We start from the raw sequence: 18,934 nt of genomic DNA, 5'->3' as shown, positions 1-18,934 counted from the left end.
TTTACATATGTACTATATATAGTAACAGCACCAGTCATGGGACATTTAAGAGGAAATTTGGAGTATTTATGTTATTTCCCTTATACATGTAAATGGTCTACCGCTTAGCGTGTTAAAAGATGAAAGTCATATCCGTCTTTCATGTTTTAGGCGTGTTGTATCAAAGATACTGCAATTAGTTTCCACATATTTAACAAATTAAAACTATGCTTTTTTTCTCCAGTCATGGACACCAAAGGTCCAGTAATGGGCCCCCGGTAATGGACGTGGATCCAGTAATGGGCCCCCTATAATGGACAAGGCTCTATCAGTATAAAATATTGAAATGGGGAATAAGTTACAGCAAAAAAATCAATTTTTGGTATAAGCTTTTATCGCTGAATGTATTTTTCTTTCCACAGCCAATTATTATTGTATTAGATCCATCGAGACAATTCTAATATACCCAAACACAATTAAGTAGTTAGGGTTTATTGCGATAAAGTTCCCATGGCCACCTCCTGTCTCCATCATCAGATCAGGTCCATGTTATCATAATATTGCATTATCATCCGATTTGCATACTTAATTACGGACTTACACAAAATTTCAACTGAATCGGAAATCGAAAAGTGGCTCAAATTCAGCTACCAAGATTGGACCCACACTAACTAACAGGGCAAGTTAAATAAAAGTTTGGAAAACGATATTAATTTATCCGAAGTCCGAGAATACCTCCTGATTGACATATTTCCTAATTACATTTTACTTCGGTATTGCTTAAACATGAAATTATGGCATGGCAAGCATCATTCTGTCAATTGTCCCATCATAGGAGGTACGCAGTTTTACAACTCCTATTATGGGATTGGGCCAAATACCACTATGTTTTTACATCTGTGGAGTCACAACATAGTGTGTTGTATACCTTATCTCATGGTAAATGCAATTAACAAAACACATGCTAGTTTTCATTATGTATTAATTAATTTAAATTTAATAAATTAACTCACCTCTCTTAGCGAAGTTGTTAAGAATTCGTAGTGGTATTTTTTTTCAGTGACACGACAACTTTTGGGTTGACGCCAATTTCTTAAAAAACACCCAAAGTTAATGAAACTTGAAACCGGAACAGCTCTAGGACTCTTATTTGTGATAATATACAGCCAGTGTTTATAAACTACTTTTAGATACTTATTTTAGAGGAATTATGTTTTTTTGTCCCATTACTGGTTCCACGTCCATTATAGGGTATACTACTATATAGATGATATTTCTTGTTTAGAACGTATCACAACCACTAAAAATACAAATACAAAAACAACTTTAAAAAAAATAATACCGACTTATAAAAGTATAAAATTTAATATTATCCTGTTTGTATAATGCGTTAACAACTGATATGTTTGAAGTCAACCGTAAAGTTGGTGCAGTCGTCAACCGAATCTTTGCAAGAATTGCTTATATTTATTTCATTAAATACAGACATACATGTCACCATTCAGAACACAACTCAAGCGAGTAAGTCACACGTGTCCATGTGGCGAGGATAGGAATTATCTAAGTATGGTGACCTGCGCAGACGCATGCAAAGGTGCAAGTCGTCGCACGTGGCAGGTGCCGCCCACGCAGGGTTGTCACTGTTCAGCCAGCAAAGCTTTTGAATAATCGTAGCGGTTTTTTAGATCACAATAGGTACGATTGCCAAAAACTTCATTTAATAAATTTCCTCGATTCGAAAACTGATTTCTTGACTCAACGCTCGATAGAAAAAAAAGGAGGTAGAAGGTTAGCTGGAAGATATCCCTTAACGGGATAAGTTCGCCTTGGTACACATTTATTGTATTCTCTCTGTGTTATGTACTTGTTTTGTGCAATAAAGTGTTTACTACTACTACTACTACTACTACTACTACTACTACTACTACTACTACTACTACTACTACTACTACTACTACTAAAAAAAAATCATAATCATATGTCTAAATCTCAACTTAAACATTTGTATCCATTTTAGCAAAAAAAAATTGTTGTATTTTAGATTTCAATCATATTTATTTGTTTAAAATTACAACAAATTAAAATTCATAAACAGATATTCGTGAATCCGGACACGCACAACCATCTCACTCACGCTTACGCTTACGAGGGAGAAGGCAACCTGAACTTTCGAGGCCTTAAGGTTTAGGTACCAGGATGGTGACAAAGACGAAAACGCTTGGTGGCCGTAGACCCACCAAGCGGTTTGAACTTGGGACCTCCTGCTTTGTAGGCAGGGTCACTACCGACAAGGCTGGGAGGCCATAAAATAGTGACAACCCTGTCCCATGCGCTCGCGCACACGACATGTCCACTAATGCCGGACATGTCCGGTCGGTAAATTGCCGGTAATCGGCGGGTCAACAAGCGGACAAACGGACAAATATGTACACGTCACCCTACAGACTGATAATGTTCATGGTATTCTGGGCATTGTGTAGACAGGAATTAGGTTTATAATCGCGTGAACGTTTTGGGATAAGATTAAACTTGGCTGAGGCGGCTTGTTTGTTTTAAGGTCGCTTTAATTTGAAAAGGAAATGTCAATAGACGATCAATGTGAATGGTCTTGTTTATAGGAACTAAATTGAGCATTTTATCAGAATTTTACTTGACTGTCACGAATACATTAAAGATGTAGCGGTGAATTAAAGGAAACTTAGCCAAGTAGGTAACAATGTGTTAGAAAATGATCACGAGAAAGTCACATTTGCATTTCTCATCCCGATAAATTTTTACTTTTCGGTTATTTCATATATCATAGAAATAGAAATTGTCAGAAGGTTTGGCATATTGCAATTTTTAGGGTGTCCAGATACAAATTTAGAATTTACTGACAATATTCTTGATTTCCGAATATTTTTGTGTCTAGACTAAATTAGAAAAATTTATAGAATCACATTGCTATGAATTATGAATATAATATGAATATATTCGGTGTTTGTATAAACACCGTAAGTATAATAAAGTATAGTGGTAAACATTGGTCCAGCTTGAAAGAGATCGTTTACAATGTTCACATGTTATCGCTTCTCGGAATAACGGACTCGAGACGCGCGTGCGCCGGTGCAACGTAACCTGCAAGACCTTATATGTATGCGCGAGTAAAAATGTAGGCCCCGAATATCTTTATACTTACTACGAAAACAGTTTGATTACATTTTCATCGTCATCATCATCATCATCATCATCATCATCATCATCATCATCATCATCATTTAGCCTTCAGTCGCCCACTGCTGAGCTTCGTGTACGCCTCTTATCCTGGTCCTGAGCTAGTCTCTTCCAAAAGTGAACCGCGATTTTTTGAAAGTCATCCACCCAACGAGCCAACGGACGCCAGTCGCTTCTTTCATCCGAAAGTGGCCACCAATCCGTCAACATTTTGGTCCTCTTGCCATCACTCTATTCACTCAGCCTAGCAACATTTTCAACTGACATTTTAGTATAAAAACAGAATAAGTAATCAGAGTACATCAGGGTTGTAACCGTTATTATCGAAAATCGACGTTCTCTCCCTCTTTATCTCTCGAATATGCAAGAGCAACAGTGTGACAGAGGCAAAACTTCGATATTTGATGTTCGCACGTATTTGTAGCGATAGGCATGATCGGCGCCGACGTCAGTTTGACCTAACACGAACTTCGAAAATCGAAATGATGTGCATCTTCAAATTTTGATGAAGGCTCCTAGAGCTGATCGTCATATAAAATAAAACAGCCTCATATATTTAAAATTGCATTCAAATTTAAACCATTAAGATTACAATCTGACGTTTTTAGAGAATAAAATGACGATTTTAATTCGATGATCAGGATATTAAATTTATTCCGAATATCTCGTCAGGCACATTTGATAAGTTAGGGGTCTTTACTCTATGACATCGTATTCAGGTCAATTCATTTATTCGTATATTATAAAAACGATTCGATGATAATTCGTCCGAAAAAATTGGCTTACTTGGTAGTCTCGATTAATTTCTTTTTTTGGGGCTAGTTTTCAGTCTATTGCGCATATTTAACGGGGAGCATTTATAAAATTCGTAATTGTCTGTTCACCTTTTCGTCTTTGTTTTGGGTTTATGTCAAAAATTCTGTGATTAGCTATATGATTTCAACAGACGTGTCAAATCCACACCAAATATCTATCAAACTAAACATGGCAAATTCACTTATTTATTCCATTTTTCACCCCGCCTCATATCCTTTCTCGGCATACCTGCCTTGAAAGGCAAATGGCTAAACGGCACCCGTTGCAGCTGGCACTAATGACGTTGCATCATGTGGTAATTAGATACGGGGAAATCATGTAAGACCGTGGGACGATGGGAATTAGGAAAATGAGATAAGGTAAACCGCCTAGTATTCGACATGCTATGATAGATCCAATAGGCACCCTGCTGTCACCTCTATTGATAACCAGCTTTTTCCTGCGAATTCCGCCCGATTGGAACTTTAGGATACGTCAAATTTAAATATACTTAGATTAGATATGTCAGTGTCAAATGTGTCGATTTTGTTTGAAGAAACATCACTTTTGACACTGATGTATCTAATCCATATCGTATCTAGGCGCTTACACTGACACTGAAGCTGACACACTTTTGACACTGATGTATCTAATCCATATCGTATCTAGGCGTAATATTTGACGTATCTTAAAGTTGGAATCGGGCTGTTCGTCTGCGACTGTGTGTGGAAGTGGTAATTTTGGTAACTTATTTTTTATACAATCTCCTTTTTTTTTGATTCCCGAGTATTTACAGGATGGCCAAAATTACATACGTACAATATTTTTACTGCAGCATATTGTTGTAATTTTACCAAACATCTTTCATGTATTAAACCTAAAGAAGAACATTTTGAAGATTTATTCGTTATAATATTTTATGAATTGTATTTTCTATTTTAATGACTTTTAAAACACTATGGTTAGGGAGGCGAATAGGGGAATTTTCGGCAATACTCGAGCGTGGCAGTTTAAGATATGAGAGATACCTTAGACCTAATAGAACAACCTTGTAAAGTATTTAGCTCTATATGTAGTGACGCGCGCCTAGGATAGACGATCAGATTAGTAAAAAAAAATGGATAGTCTGAAATACTCGAGCGCGTCAGATTAAGATATTGGGGGTTGATTTTAGTGTTTAAAGACTAAATTTAACTAATCTGACAATAAGTCCTTGACGCCGCCGAGTTATAGGGTCGCGAACTTGTAAAAAAAAACGTTAATCCGGCATTCTCGAGCGCGATTTTTTTATTTTTTATCTTGAAGAATATAATCTAAAACTTACTAAAAATACAAAATCTGCCGGTTTCCGCATGACCGGAAGTGTGGAGGAGCCATTTCGTCTTCCTAAGAACGCGTTGCAGCATATAAGTCGCGAACGATACATTTTACAACAAAAAAAGTTTAAATAAACAAAAAAGGTAATTTTATTTTACACAAAAAAGGTCTCTTTACATTTTTGTCCAAAGTTAAAACTTTTTGACTTGAAGCATCATAAAAACTCAAACTCCCGGTTTTTTGAGCATATCTCGAAAACTGAGGGTGTTAAAAAAAATTGATATGAAATAACGATGATTAAATTATGTGACTTTTATTATATCTCAAAAATTTTTTTTTTCTAAAGCTTCTCGACAATTTTCGTGGACTCGGAAAAAGTTACGCGTATCTGTATACAAAAGTATTATTAACATGTACAGTTTCATGTATGTCTATTATTCAATAGCCTGTTGATGATTGTTTTTTGGACGTACCGTAAGCAAAACGAAGTGAAGAATTGAAGCAAAAAAGAGGAATTTGCCATAAACATGTAATACAGGCTGAGCGCTTCGCGGAAATATGCCGTCCTACCAGTATTTTTCCTTTATTTCGCAACATTGCTGGTGGGGAAAGAAGCGGTAGAAGGGAATTAATTTTCGGTACACCCTAATATATATATATATATATATATATATATATATATATATATATATATATATATATATATATATATATATATATATATATATATATATATATATATATATATATATATATATATATATGTTTATGGTCCCCTAACGTAGACCTATGTGCCCTCAGTATGACGCCGATTGAAGAGAGAGAAAAGACCCGACGGTATATTTCTCGAATGTACAATTATAATCCAATTTTTATATCATTTCATTTTTTTATACAATAAATAATACACTTCGTACTACATTTCATCTACATTTACGTTGGTTGTATCTATCGCTTTATTGTCATTCTTAAATTCCCCGTTTTATCAAGGAGAAAGAAAGGAAAAAAAAGAAAGCAAAAAACCTTTTTCGGTCAGATTAAGAGAACCCACCAACATTTTTGTCAGATTAAAAAAATATGCTTTCAGGATACCGAGATAAACCTCCCCTATGAAAATCTGACGCGCTCGAGTATTTCAAAAAAACTTCTTTTTTTTGCATTTTCAAAAATTCATCGTAACTTATCGTCACGCCAAAATCGTCAGTTTTTTTAAAGGAAGCTTCCTTGGGGCCTACTTAACACCCCTTCCGAAAATCTGACGCGCTCGAGTAAATTTTTTTTTTTTGCATTTTTGACTACTTTATATGCCTACCCCCACCACGCAAACTAGCAGATTAGTATACCGTTGTTATCAGAGGCACTCGGGGCATACTTAGTATGAATATCTGACGCGCTCGAGAATGCCCAAGTAACTGTTTTTTTTAACATTTTTGAAAAACCGTACACGCCAAACCCACCGCTAAAATGGTTTTTGCCATACGAGCTTTTCTTTTCGAAATTATTTTATCTTTCGATTTTGATAGGTCTCGACGGCGTCGTTGAATTACGCCATTTAGCTACCTCGCCTCCCTAACTAAAACAGGATGACAAATATTCGCAAAAATTCTATGTCAACATATTTTTGAGCCACCGAACAGACGCGACGGTTAAATCATACAACCAAATTAGTTCAGCAAAATCAACTTTACTTCAACCTCTAGAGTCTATTCAATTTCAGAGTTTAGCAAACACTCCCTAGCATCACGGTCAACAATTAAATAATATATTATCTAGAAACAATGTGTCGTTCATCTCGGCTATTCATGCCTGCAGGTGCAACAAATTCTCGCTTAGCAGTAAAAGAGGATAAATTATTTCGACAGACTTTAAAATGAAAGAGTAAGTTGTAAATGTTGTAATAAACCTCTGTACATTCTAAGTTCCTTACTTTTGATTTACAAATGAATATCCACTTACTAACTTTGATTATTTTTTCTAATTTTGTTTAATAAAATCATGAGTTATTATGATATATTATTAGGTAAGTACGTAAGACATGTCGGACGCCTCGGCCCGGGCTCGGCCTGGTCTAGCGTGAGTCATCCTTAAACCCGCGAAATTTAACGCAAGTGGCTGTGTAAAACAAAATATTGTCCTTAGATAAGCCAAATCAAAAAAAACATAAATCTAGACTATAGACTTGTTTGGATCCAAGAAACTTTTGGAATCTGTTCACTCTGCTTTACTCTTTTGTTACATCATTTTCATCATCATTTACGTGACTGGTTTTTCAATCATTCCCATTTCCTCCTGGAGCTCTGTCTTCTTCTTCTTGCCGATTCTCTCGGCCTCTTTAATGGTGTCTGGTAGCTCGCAGCCTGCTGTTTCGGGCATCGGGAGGGTTAGTACGCCACACAGGAGAGATAGAGATCCGAAGACCAGAGGGGGGAAGCCGACCCAATACGTCATCTGGAAGAGATTAAAAGAGTAATGTAAAGAATCGAACCATGGAAATCAATAATTTTGTTATTAAAATACTTGCTCCAGATTTCTTTGACTCTGAGAATCTCATACGTGTATTATTATATACCAAAATACTATAGGTACCTACTACTGAATGTGATAGGTAGACGGACGGTTAGAGTCACACCTAAAGGTTCCTTTTGTACTTTTTTGGTAAAACTCTATTTATGTTTTTAGGATAAACACAAATAAAGTTGTGTTAGCAGAAAATTTTATATGAAAATTAAACGTGGTCTTATTTATGTAATGAGAGTTTTTCAATCCATAAGGCTGTTAAATATCATGCTATGTCAAATCAACGTAAAGCACACCAAAAGGCAGAAACCACCAAGTGTTTTGAATCTGATTTACATATCCATCCTAAGAACCTAAATGGATGGATTCTTGTTTAGTCACGATTCGGACATGAGAGAACGACAAAGAAAGAGTATTCCTGCTTAATTCTTACCAATAAAGGCGCCTGTGGGGCAAGCAAAGCTCCCACTCTTCCAACCGACGAGCAGACGGCAACCAGAGAGTTCCTCGTGTAGGTCGGGAACAGCTCAGAGGTGTACATGTACACGATGTTGTAGGAGAAGGTGGCTAGCATCTCGAACGCCATCAGCAGTGTTAGCCCAGCCCAGGCGTAATCTGAAGAAAGAAAAACGTTAGAAACTTGATGTTTTATTATAGACATTTTGAATGATGATGATACTGAAGAAAGGCCAGGTCAAGAGCACCCTAAACCGGCGAGCGTGTATGAGGAATGTTATGAAAGTGAAGGTAGCGAAAGAGGTATGTGGGGATCGCAGCAAGTGGAAATCCGTGGTCTCTGCCTACCCCTCCGGGAAATAGGCGTGATTATATGTATGTATGTATGTATTTTAAATGACCAGTTAGAAGAAATTTGACGAAATCAACTGTTGGAGATAGATTTTTTTGTGTTAATTGACCATCGAAAAATATAATTAATGCTATAAACGGTTCAAGAGAGTGTTGAGCTATATTCACTGTTTACGCTTCGGCGTTTGGACTATTTACTGATTAAACAATTGATTTTTATTAGACGATAATGACTTTAGTTGATGGAATTTCTGAGATCAACGGTGTCATGTACGCGTGTGTGTTGGTATTTTAATAACCAAATCAACTTTATCTCTTACCGATTATATTGAATAATGATTCATCTAAAATATTGTTTAACTTTTTCTTCCTGCCTTTATCCCACGTTATGTGGGGTCGGCACAACATGTTTTTCTCTTCCATTCTCCTCTATCTTTCGTCACCTCAGCACTCACTCGTTTCTTTCTCATAATATATCCTCTTTCACAAAATTATCTAAGTCAGAGTTTATATTAAACATTTTGTTTATATTAAATACTTTTTACTGTTGTGGCGCGACGACTCGAAGTGAATCCAGGCCTCCGACACTAAAGACTGCCATGCTAAGCCTTATATATTAAATACTACTAATGTTTATATGATATATACTAGTATGATATATATTGTTTACCTGATGGTACAAAAGGCTGCGCCACACAGAACACACCTCCAACCAGAAACGACAGCAGCAGCGGCATCTTCCTCCTATACTTCGACAAAGCCACCCAATAGAAAACATTCGCTGGTATATCCATCAGCATCAACAACGCAAAGTTCACATACTTATTCCCACCAAACGACACTGAGCTTATCATCATCCCATAGTTTATTAACGTTATTGTAAACCACCACACCATACACACTAAGAATCTCTGCATCATAATCCTGGATTTAAACGTCTTCAACAGTAACTTCCAATCGCTGAAATCAGTGGATTCTTCTTCTTCTTTATAGTCTAGTTTATTTAGCATCTGCTTATCTATAGTAACATTGTTTCTTCTAGAAATCTTCTCAATAATCTTAATGGCACGTTCCTTCTTTCCTTTGCTGAAGAGCCAGCGGATGCTTTCATCAAGGAAGAAGGAATAGGTAAGAAGAATGAGGGCGGGCGCGTAGATGACGCGAAGGAAGTATCTCCAATAAGGTACGGCCCAGGAGATGAAGGGAAGAATGATGAGACCGCAGGTAGCCACGTTCAGGAGAATCATCTGGTATAGAACCGCCTTTTCTTTTGCTACGATCTCGATGCCTGTGAATTAAAAAAGTTACCTTTAAATTCGGAATGAGATTTGTTGATACGCTTGGATGCATCGTTAAAACAGGTTTTCAATAACTATTTATAGACCTCAGGTTGCTCTTTAATCGTCTTAAATTAATTTGCATTAAGTGGTCTATTAATCCGTCTTTGCGACAGAAATGAGACAGATGCAGTTATTATTGAGCAAAGTAGCACTTACTGAGCATAAACATGGGGCTAAGTGCGTCTCCTATGGCCGCTTCAAGCGCCTCCAAGACCACGTATGGCCAGTAGGAAGTGGCAAAACTCTTGACTAGACCAATAACTCCTCCCATGGTGCCTGAGAAAACTGCTGCCGTCTTTCTTCCGAACCTGAATAAGATAACAATAAAATACAATATTTAATTGCTCACCTCGGCAATACAAAACAGATTAGTGTAGAGGTTAAACAAGTGTTGTCAAAACTTTTGTGGTAAATTATGAAAGAAGTCGTACCTCGCAATCAATTTGTACGAAATGAAGAACAACTTGAAACTGATAGCTTAGTTAATAGGCAATTTTTTGGCATATTATAAATGGTTTGTGGCAATAACTTGTGACACACTCGGTGGCCAAACTATGTATAACAACCTCACAAACTGAAAGAATGATTAACGTTTGCACTACCTCTATATTTTAGTTAAAGTAAAAAACTAAAAAACCAAGTAGGTACGTAAATACCAACTCAACCATAAACCTTACTCTTTTTAATTCTTCGACATTACTTGATTTCCAGCAGACTAAAAAGTTGTAGGTACCTGTCTGAGATTTGTCCCTGCACGAGCAATCCTAGCATGTTCCCGAAGATATGCGCCGTGCCCACCAAGGCCCGCTTCCACTCTTCGCATGCTAGCCCGAACTTGAATTTTAACACCATTTTAGTAAAAAAACAGGTAGGTAGGGGAGACCGAGGGAGTTGTGGCAGAGGAGAGTTGTGACATCGTCGATTTTTTGGAATCTATTAACTAGAAACTAGGTCGCAACAGTGTGCGTTTGTTAGCTCGTAACTTGAACTAACAAACGCGCGCTATTGCGACCTAGACCCCTATTCGACAAGCGACGTTTGACGTATCGTGTTGATCTTCCGTTGATGTGGGAAAAATCATGAGTTCTCGAATACGTACAATGTCAAAATTTGACAATAACAATCCACAGTTAGGGTGACAAGCAAACCAAACCGAACCCTTAGTTTAGAGTTGAGTCTTGGTTGTACCAAATGATATTATCCACCGTTGATGGAATCAACACTTGATAGAATCAACATGCAATGAAATCAACTGTTGATTTGACGTGGATGCGAAGTCTGACATTTGTACATGTCGAATTTGGCCCCTAGTTTCTAGTTAATAGATTCCAAAAAATCGACGATGTCACAACTCTCCTCTGTCACAACTCTCCTCGGTCTCCACTATTTATTTGTTTTAATATGTGCAGAAATGGCACAAAATTAAGAAACAAGATCCAAAGTAAAACCTAGGTCTGACCAGTAATGGGGGATTGATAAAATTATACCTTTAATTAGTTGATAAATAGAGGAGCGAATTGGCGCTAATATCATATATGTACAATACAAAAGCTTAGTCCATTCAAAACCTCATTCTGTGGCTCTTTTTCATATTGGCCTAATATTAGGTTAGGGTGACTGCTATAGATATTAGCCACTACATAGGAATTGGCCACTTCAAATCAGAGAGAAACAAGCCAATAAGTCTTATTGTTAAGAGTGGGCAATTACTATATAGGGAAAGTGCCCAATTGGCCCTACAACAATCAGCAATGATCCTAAATATCGACAATTAAGGGCTTTTATTTTCATGTTAAGCAAAAATTCCCACACATTTAAGACTGCTTGCAAATACTTCAAGCAACTCTTTAGTAAACTGCGGCAAATAAATACTCAGCTAGTCTAAATATTTGCAAAAAACTTGATACTGGCACCAAACCCGTTCTGCTACGCTACGAATACTACATTCTCATATACCAAGCAAAATTATACCTAATTACTATAAGTTAAGGTTTATAATATCCTGTTTAGTATAAATGCGGGTCCATAGTAGTTTTATTGTTGTCGTTTGTCGGTTAATACTTGCTGGCTTGATTGTCCGGGTTCCCAAGAATTTTCTAGTCATGATCTAAGGGCCCATAACCACTTCGTTTACTAGTCTATCTGCATCTCTACCTTTCGAATATGGAAGAGCGATAGAGAGGCAGAAAACGATTCTTCGATTTTCGATTTCTTAATGTTCATGATCAACGCTTATCGCTACAATCATTCAAATGATATTGAGTATTGTTATCGTTCATTCATTCATGAAATCGGTCCAGTCATATCTGTAGGTAGCGATACTAGTAATTCGGATTACGCTTAGATGACTCATATAATTTGTAATGTCGATCAAAATTCAGATAGCGTCTAAAACGAATGAGGTATCATGTTCTTTCGTTGAATAGTGTGACCGATCAGGTTTGTTGGGATTTGTGGTTATAATCCGGTAGTAAATTTGAATTTATTTTAAGAAGTAATACGTAAGTACCGTGTTAGGTGCAATTAGATTCAAATTTGACGCTTTAAGCAGGGTATTAAGGATTTATTTTAAGTTCGCTTCGCAACATTTTGAGTTTTAAAACGCAATCAAAATCTCTGCAATAATAATACATACTATACATAGACTATTTACGTACAAACATCTACTAATTTAACTAATTAATAAGTCCTAAGCTATAAGTTGTCTTTCAGAACGTACTTATATATCCCGACTAATATTATAAATGTGTAAATAACTCTGTTGGTCTGTCTTACTAACTAACTTCATTGAACGGATTTAATTAAGTAAAAGAAACTTAATGGAAGATCATAATGACAGTCTCCAACGAGCTGGTAACTTGTACATTGCTTGATATCCGAATATAACACAAGACACTCTGTCTTCTGCCTACTCGTTTTGAACTTGTTATTAAAGTAAATCTTCTAATCGGTCCTGAAAATGATACTTTAACCGAAATGTCCACCATATGTCAATGGATCCAGTGGACAATGTAGTAAATTACTCACCTCAGCCACAAAGCTGTGAGGATCCTCATACACCCACTCCCGGCACTCCTCGCTACTATCACCGAAGACAGGTGGACAGCTGTCTCCAACGAGCTGGTATCTTGCACATTGCTTGATGCCCTCCTCCGTGGTGTCTGGTGAAGATGAGTTGAGCCACGGGACCCAGAAACTGGTGTTGCTCTCGCAATTCGGCAGTTTACATCTGAAATTATGTTATGTGAGCTTTTCTTTAAGAGTCCCTAGCAAGCTCGGCCAAATTTCACCTTCCCATACAAACGGAGTTAGAGAACTACAGTTTTATTTCTGGTACCAACTGTTGGTAAGTTACCGAGAATTTCTCATGTGAAAAGTTTCGCAACTTTGGAAAGTTCTCGTGCGTGCATTGCTATACCTACATATTTAGGTACCTACCTAATAAGTTCTACGTGCCAATACTATTTATATCTACAATGCCAGCCTGCTGTGTATCTATATAAATTTTATTATGTGTTTTGGTGCTGTTTAAATATAACATTAAATTTATGTAATTTTCGTTTACCTGCTGTTTAATCAAGACGTCATCGTCATTAAACTCGTTACGTATTAAGTAAATAAGGCTTACAAAACTAGTTAGGTACTCACTATTTGAATGATAACAAATTAACAATTATCAAAACTTGTTTATGCAATAGTAGGTCGACTTTTCACAGACTTGGCAGTCCCTTAGGAGCGCCATACTTGTAGCACTTGGCATGTAAACTTAACGTGCTTTAAAGCAAGAACAACTTCATTGCCATTCATTTGGGGTCGACGCAATTTGTCCTTTTCTTCCTCTCTCGCCTGTCATCTCATCATTCACTTGCGTTCGTTTCATATCATCACTCACACAGTCCATCCACCTTTTCCTCGGTTTTCCTCTCCCGTTACTTCTCTCCACATTTACTCAATACCTTTCTCGTCACAATACATGACTTTCATCCCTCCGCATCACATGCCCTTAACAACTTTTGTAGACCTGATTTTTTTTTAGAAAACTTACCTATAATGTACCTCCTCAACAGCAAATACATAATTAACGTTATACATAGTTCCTGTGGCGTACACTAGAGCCAACATGAACAGTGTCGCCACCTGGTGTCTCCCGAATGCACCAAGTTTGCCCAAAACGGTGTCCAAATGAATCTCTTCTTTATCTTCGACTATTGAACTAAGCACCGCCATTTTGTAGCTTTTTTTGGTTAATTTTTCGACTTTTTTATTTATTTAATAGTTAAGTACAACAAAAAATTGAACAGTTGGATAACCATACATATGGCATCTTATTATGTAAATATGTACACATAAAACAAAGTTTAAAGTGTTTGAATTTAATATTTTTCATGGATCTTTAGCTTTTACTGATATTTAAAAATATTTACCATTGTAAACACTCAAAAATTAGTAACACTAAATGTGACATGCTGATAATAAAATATTTTTATACACACTAAAATAATCTTTTACTGATTTTCTTTATATTTATTGGTTTTGTATATTCTGTCTTTAATGTTTTAGTGTTCTATCGAGGAAATTCAAGTCATGTTTTCATTTTTAATATTTCAATGGCGATTCAATTTCACAAGCACGTCTTCACATTCAGAATTTATTCCTACACTAATTTTCACTCACAAATTAAAGTCCATGGCTATCACATTCAAAAGTCACGACAACACTTACTTTTTTAATTATTACTAAGCAATAACTACTACAAACTAACTATAAACTAACACTTCTAATATAGTCGTGAGCAAATAACTTCAAGAATTAGTTACAACTGCGAGCATCGCTATCGTGAGTTGTTGGTTTAGGCGCGATGAAATTCGAGACAGAGGGATCTTAAAACATTTTTCTTTGAATACAAATATTTGTCTTTTTTTAGGGTTCCTTACCTACCCAAAGGGTAAAAGGGGGAACCTATTACTAAGACTCCTCTCTCCGTCTATCTGTCTGTCACCAGTCTGTATCTAATGAACCGTAATAGCTAGACAGTTGTACTTTTCACAGATGTATTTCTGTTGCTCCTATAACAACAAATACTAAAAACAGAATAAAATAAATATTTAAGTGGGGCTCTCATACAACAATTTTTTGCATAATGGCATGGAACCCTTCGTGCGCGAGTCCGACTCGCACTTGGCCGGTTTTATTTGTTGAACGTGTTATTCGTGATAACGGGACAGGTCGATCTAATAAATAAACATACCATATTCCTGTTAATGGTCTGTAGACATTTTGGTGTAAAATTGGCCTAAAATTAATTGACTAAAATTATTGATGATAATAATTTGTACCTATAGCTTCATTTGTTACGAGTACTTAGACATTCATTCAATAGCAGAATTGTATAAGCTTCACTCTAGAACCCTAATTACGAATTATGAGTGCGAAGGTTTAGTAATATGTATTTGTTTTTTTTTGCTGTTTGATTATCTACACATAAACAACAGAACGTAATAATTAGCGGAGGCAGTTATAAAGTTGACCCAAATTTTTTTTATTAAGCTATGAGCTTCATCATATATGTTCCTTGAGTAATTCTAAGCATTTCAAGCCTGGGAGGCAATAAGAAATGTGTGTCTACTCGGATTTGTAATGGATTCAAACTTTCAACCCCTTTTTAACCCTGTTAGGGAATGAATTTTACAAAACGCTGAAATTACTTTTCCTGTCTTTTAATAATATCCCCAAATACAAAAATTCAAGTCCCGCGTTCGAAAAATTTTTTGATATCCATACAAACTTTCAACCCCTTTTTCACCACCTTAGGGGATGAATTTTCAAAAACGCTGAAATTAGTTTTCTTGTAAGTTTATAATATATCGTTTTACGAAGTTTCAAATTCCTAGCTTAAAATAAAACTTGAACCCCATACAAACTTTCATCCCCTTTTTAACCCCCTTAGTGGTTGAATTTCTCAAAACCGCTTCTTATCTCTTGTACACTTTATAAATGTAATCTAGTGTGCAAATTTCAACTTTCTATCTTTTGTAGTTTCGGCTCCGCGTAGCAAAAATCTCCAACCAAAATTTTCACCTTTTTACGTTTTTCTTGTAAAATTACTATGAAACTGAAAAAAAACAAATTTCAGCAATGAATTCTAAATCTTTGGTTTATATGAAAATGATACCAAACTTGCCCAAGTACCCACCAGGATCAGAATAGATTTTTTTTAAAGATGAAGGGTGGCGGCCGTCTTTGTACCCCACCCTCCCCCCCACTCCGGGCTAGAAATGCTTAGAATTACTCAAATATCAGATGTGATGAAGCTCATAGCTTAATAAAAAATTTTTGGGTCATGTATGGCAGCGTTACATAACTGATTCCAGTAAATTAAGATAAAATTACACAGATACCTAGTATGTAACCTGCTGAATTAAGACATAATAATATGATACCAATACCATTCATGTTGAAAATTATAGTTATAAAAGGTTATGTTTGTGTGTGATTTCCATGTTCCACTTAGCCAAAGTTCGGAACAGGGGCTAGTACGAGTAAATAGATACAGTGAGCAGAAGAAAGCAGGATACATTTTATTAGGAATGAACTCATTGATAAAGTCACCTTGCACGTTTGTGGCTGATGGTACTTTTAAAATTAGCGCAGACCGTACTAGTATTATATGGTCCGTGGCGTGGACAATTCAAGGCAGTTATGAATCGTTGAGTTACCATTTGGTTTTAAAACTGAACTTTAGTTTTAAAAAACTTACATTTAGCACTAAGTTGTTTTCAGAAATCAGTCAGTTCTGTGTGCTGTCTGATCTATGTTTGTTAGTCTTAACGTGGCTAGTCTAGTAGGAAGTCCAATCTCCTTTTCCTGCTTAGTGTGGCTAATCAAGGGGTTATTTCGGTCGGACAGAGATTGGTCGCGGGCGTCTTTTGTTTGTTCGTGTCTTGGCAGCTTGACGTGTTTGCTAGGAACTTTATCCGGAAGACACATTTGGTTTTAAGTCGATATTTATGTCCGTTCATATCTCATTAACAAAAGAGAAAGTGCAAGAGGGACAAATAAGTTTATGTGTTAAGGGTAAGGGTGAAAATTTCAACTGCCTAGCTATCACGGTTCATGAGAGACAGCCTGGTGACGGACAGACGGACAGCGGAGTCTTAGTAATACAGTGAAACCTGGTTAATTGGCACCTGCATAAATGGAAAACCTCAATAATTGCAACCAAAAGTCCGGTCCCGGTCCCTTGAGACCAAAAGGCCTCTATAATTGAAATTTTGGAACCTCTATAATTGCAATTTAGATTTTAGTGCTTTTCGTAATTTTGCCTCTGTAATTGACCACATCGCAACTTAAGACCTCTATAATTGACACTGTGCTAAAAAAAACCATTATTTTTGCTCTTGTTTTTACCTCTATTATTGAAACGAGTCTTACTTATTACCTCTGTAATTGAAATAATGTAGTTGTAGACAGCAGAAATAATATTTTAATAGCAATGATCATTTTATTTATATCTCCATAATTCTCCATCCAGAATTCAATTTATTTATTGGGTATCTATCACAGCCTGTAGTAGGTGAAATAGTTTTGATCAATAAAAAACAAAGTAGGTATGCTTTTTACATTCTAATAAAACTTTCTTTTACAATTCAAGGGATTTTTTTAAACCCAATTAACCCAATTAATGTAGTGTAAAAGTGCAAGTATAGACAGAAGCAATATATAGACCAGAAACCCAGAACGTAAGCGTGTAAATCTACTTTAAATGGTTATTTGCACCTCCATAAAAGAAATTTGTCAGAACGCAACCTCTATTAATGAAAACCTCTATAATTGACACAACGATTTTTTGAACCTTGACACGACCTGCTTAAATGAAAAACCTGGTTAATTGACAAAAACTGGCCGGTCCCTTGAGATTGCAATTATCCAGGTTCCACTGTATATAAAATATAAAAACCTTTTATTTCCCGTAATAGTAACAATAATTTATAAATTTGTTTCCTTAGAGACTAACTAAAAAGAAAGAATTATATACCTATATATGTATTTAAATCTAAAAGCTTTTTTTTATATTCGATTTTTCCTTAGGTATATCCTTTTTATGTCCTCTCTCTCTGTTTAGTTTTTTATTATTGGGATCCCTTTGGCAGGGTATAGGTCTCCTCCAATTTCTTCCACTTGTCTCTGTTGTGTGCCACTGTAAGCCAGTTGTTTCCTGCTACCGTTTTTATTTCGTCCTCCCAGCGCTGCTGAGGTCGTCCCACGCTTCGTTTTCCATAAGGACCGGTCCATTTGGTACATATGAGGGTCCAGCGCTGGTCAGTGTACCTGGCTACGTGGCCGGCCCATCGCCATTTCAATTTGAGCGCTTGTTGTAGAGCATCGGTCAATTTAGTTTTTTCTCTGATCTTTTGGCTTTTGACTTTGTGGATTCTTCTTAAGTTTAGAATGCTGAGTCTTAGTAATAGGGTCCCGTTTTTATTACCGTTTTGGTAAGGAACCCTAAAAGGACCAAAACTCTTCATTTCTTCTTCAATTGAAGATACAAAGTTACATTTTTTACTGTTTATTTATTTTAACAAAAAATAATAATTTTGTAACCAATAACTTAGCAAAATCGACATCTATATAGATTGTTAGCTAAGATAAGGTGTTTTTCATTACAATTTACAGCTTTACCGAGATTCTGTTACCGTTGCCACCTATTATTGTATTAAACTTTGAAGTAGTCATATGTTATTTGGGTGTGTCCTTACTATTTTAACGTAATACTCTAATACTATAAATCAATTATATTATAGGTACTTACCCTTGTTAAATTTCATGCCCTGATTTAACCATGAAATTGTAAAATCAATTGCAAATATCGTTCGTCTCTAATTCCATTATTCTAGCGTATGCGTGTATAAATCGACTTCACTAACCCCGTAATAAAAATATTATGGTCGTTATTGTTACCTACTTGA

At 36.1% G+C, this 18,934-nt stretch overlaps 1 protein-coding gene and 1 long non-coding RNA gene across 2 annotated transcripts in view; one reads left to right on the top strand and one right to left on the bottom strand.

The window, feature by feature from the left end:
* Positions 1–18,934, top strand: part of LOC134671722 (uncharacterized) — a 144,350-nt gene that overhangs the window by 105,346 nt on the left and 20,070 nt on the right. The window lies entirely within an intron of this gene.
* LOC134672137 (solute carrier family 22 member 1-like) lies at positions 6,986–14,766 on the bottom strand. The gene is made up of 7 exons (XM_063530042.1): positions 14,014–14,766; positions 12,996–13,197; positions 10,702–10,802; positions 10,125–10,276; positions 9,299–9,916; positions 8,255–8,436; positions 6,986–7,752 (listed from the first exon to the last, which is right to left on the bottom strand). The coding sequence occupies exons 1-7, from the start codon at positions 14,193–14,195 to the stop codon at positions 7,558–7,560; spliced, it is 1,632 nt and encodes a 543-aa protein (XP_063386112.1). The 5' UTR covers positions 14,196–14,766; the 3' UTR covers positions 6,986–7,557.

This window comes from Cydia fagiglandana, chromosome 16 (genome assembly GCF_963556715.1).
Source record: "Cydia fagiglandana chromosome 16, ilCydFagi1.1, whole genome shotgun sequence".
Lineage (NCBI taxonomy): Eukaryota > Metazoa > Arthropoda > Insecta > Lepidoptera > Tortricidae > Cydia > Cydia fagiglandana.
The sequence above is the reverse complement of the archived record's forward strand: the minus strand, read 5'-3'. Positions and strand labels throughout refer to the sequence as shown.